We start from the raw sequence: 2,597 nt of genomic DNA, 5'->3' as shown, positions 1-2,597 counted from the left end.
AACAAAATAACCATAAAATATATATTAAAAATAAATTAAATTATATATTATATAAAAATATATTAATAACTGATTTTAATAATTAATTTTGATATATAAATTAAATAATTTTTGTTTATTTCTTCGTTCAAATTCCATATGTTTTATTTGAAATTGTCGTATATACGATCCCTGAGATAGGGTACCAAAACAGTTCCCAACCTACAGCAATCATGCCTTCAAATAATTTAAAAAAGAAATTCAATAACTGGGAACTAAACAATTAAAAGTAATGAAATTAAAGGTATTGCTACTTTAATTTGCTAGCTAGTGTTTAATTTCTCCTATATGTTATGGACGCCTGCTTCCATATATATATGCACCCTGGCCTTTTAAAATTCGAAGTGCGTGCCCTTATCAATATAATAGATCCAATTGCGGTAATCTTTTCAGCAAGTTAATGATGATTTTAATTTTCTTTCGTTTGTTTTTCCCTTAGTGAAGAAAGTTTAAATTTTTACTTTTACTTTACATCTTAATATATTATAATCTTTGCATGTTTTTCTGATATGCATGCGTGTCCACCAACTCATTCTCCTCCTTGTTATTCTTTTTAGCATATTTTACCAAAAGATATACCAATGACAAAACCCAAACTCAAATATCTAACGATAATTTGTTGAAGATCATGATGTCCTTTTCTTCTTCTTTTCGCATAATAATTAGGAAAACAAAACCGAAAATAAGAACCACATGAAGTATGAACAAAAAAAAGAAAGGAAAAAAAAAGAGGTAAATGTTAAAATATATATATATATACACCTTCTAATAGTGAAAACGGATAAGGTGGCCGTGGACTATTCTCCGCCGCCATTTCACTAAAAAAGTTCACGTGACCTTTACCTCCACCAGTGCCATTACCCTGCGGCGGCGCCGTCGGAGGAACCACCGTCAACGGCTTCGGTGTGGCGGCGGAACTATAATTATAATTGTTATTATAACTTCTATATCCATTATGCCCCTGCTGTTGGTAGTGATGACCAATCCTCGGCCGCGGCTGCCCCAACCACCCCATGGCCACCGGCGCCGCTTCCTGCGGCGGCGACGGCGACGCCATGTGGCAAAAATTATCAATTTCGAAGCCGGTTTCCGGCGAAGAAGATATTATATTCCCGACAGTTGGTTCCTCCTCCTCGAGTTCCGTCTTGATGGCAACACCGGAAGACGAAGACGAGGAGGTCGCGGCCGTGATAAGGCGGCGCTTCTTGTCGGCGATTTGCCTGGTCTCCCTCTCAAGAAGAACCCTGGATAGAACCTCGGGATCGTCGACGACCTTGCATAGAAAGGCCATCATTTGCTGTGGTCTCTTCTCGGTTGTCTCCAACCTCTTGTTCATCCCTTGAAGCTCTTGTTCCAAAGCCTTCTGCTCCTCCTTCAGCCTCGCTATCTCCACCATCATGGCTTCATCGTCGAGCTCCTCCGCCGCTAAAATCTGCTGCTTGCCACCGTGGTGGTGGTTGTTGAAATGCAAAGAATTATAGCTCCTCGTCCCGTGCTTTCTCCTAACTATATTCTTCAGCAAGTGCTTCTGCCCTCTCAGAAACCACTCGTTTGCAAACTCCCACTTATCGGGATCCACCTTTCTGAAACCCTATAAAGAAAAAAGAAAAACATCATCAAATATCAATACCCGCTTGTCGAGAAAATAAGATAAACCCAGTTTTGGGAAGTGGGTATAGATTGGATTGAATTGAAAGAATTAGATAGGTAGTGACACTAACATAGGTGTTGAGTTGGCGAACGAAGCTGGAGAAGTTGTTGTGCTTGAAGAAGGCAGGGAGTAGAGACTGAGAGAAGTCGAGAGGGTCGACGACGATGAAGCTGTTGTTCGCTGGGCCCCATGCTATAAGGTAATCGGTGCTCGGATCGTTGACCATGTGATATGTCTTTATAACGAACGGTGCGATCACGTTGTTCTGCTCCATCCCATTAATCGACACCATCAATAACCACCACAAAGAGAAGAAGATGCGGAGAGAGAAGGGCGGTTATGGTTATTATTGTTATAGTGATGGTTTCTGTTCTGTTATGTGTGAACGTGAGTCTCTGTAGTGTGTTTTATTTTCTCTTCTTTGTATGAGAGTGAGTGTCAGACACAGAGAGAAATGGGTGGGTTGGGATTTAATTTTTCGTTTCTTTTTTTCTTTCTTTCTTTTTTAGGAAGAGGAGGGTTAATATATAAAGAGGACGAATGCACTGTAGTGAAAGTGGGTGTATGGGACACGTGGCGAGCATCGAGGGGGCTTGTGAGATTTTTGCGTAAGGATCATGGGTGGGGTCTACGTGGGTTTCGCTTTGGTACACGTCACGCTCCGATAGTGAGATATTTATGGTTGGAAATCACGCGCGGGTGAGGAGGCGCGTGGTGATTGGGGAGTGAGGGAGAGGTGGTCCCATAGAGCCTCGGACAAATGGGAGTAAACGACAGGGTGTTTTTGGTCGAAAGCTGAGAGAGTGGTGAGGCTCCCTCCTTCCTCTTTAGCGCTGGCCTTGTCACTTATTAGCTTCTCTGTGTCTTGTATAACCCTAGCTCCATCTTTGCCTTCTAACCCTAGAAA

General features: G+C 41.7%; 1 protein-coding gene across 1 annotated transcript in view; it reads right to left on the bottom strand.

Moving 5' to 3' along the window:
• LOC107644370 (heat stress transcription factor C-1) overlaps nt 1–2,208 on the bottom strand; it is a 10,731-nt gene extending 8,523 nt beyond the window's left edge. The window contains exons 1-2 of the mRNA XM_016348208.2: nt 1,761–2,208; nt 796–1,630 (exon numbers count right to left, since the gene is read on the bottom strand). Of these exons, the coding sequence (XP_016203694.1) occupies nt 796–1,630; nt 1,761–1,982 (1,057 nt within the window). The 5' untranslated portion in view covers nt 1,983–2,208. The remainder of the gene's footprint in view (nt 1–795; nt 1,631–1,760) is intronic.

The sequence above is a fragment of the Arachis ipaensis genome, chromosome B05, assembly GCF_000816755.2.
Source record: "Arachis ipaensis cultivar K30076 chromosome B05, Araip1.1, whole genome shotgun sequence".
NCBI lineage: Eukaryota > Viridiplantae > Streptophyta > Magnoliopsida > Fabales > Fabaceae > Arachis > Arachis ipaensis.
Note: the sequence above shows the minus strand (reverse complement) of the source record. Positions and strands in the feature narration are given on the sequence as shown.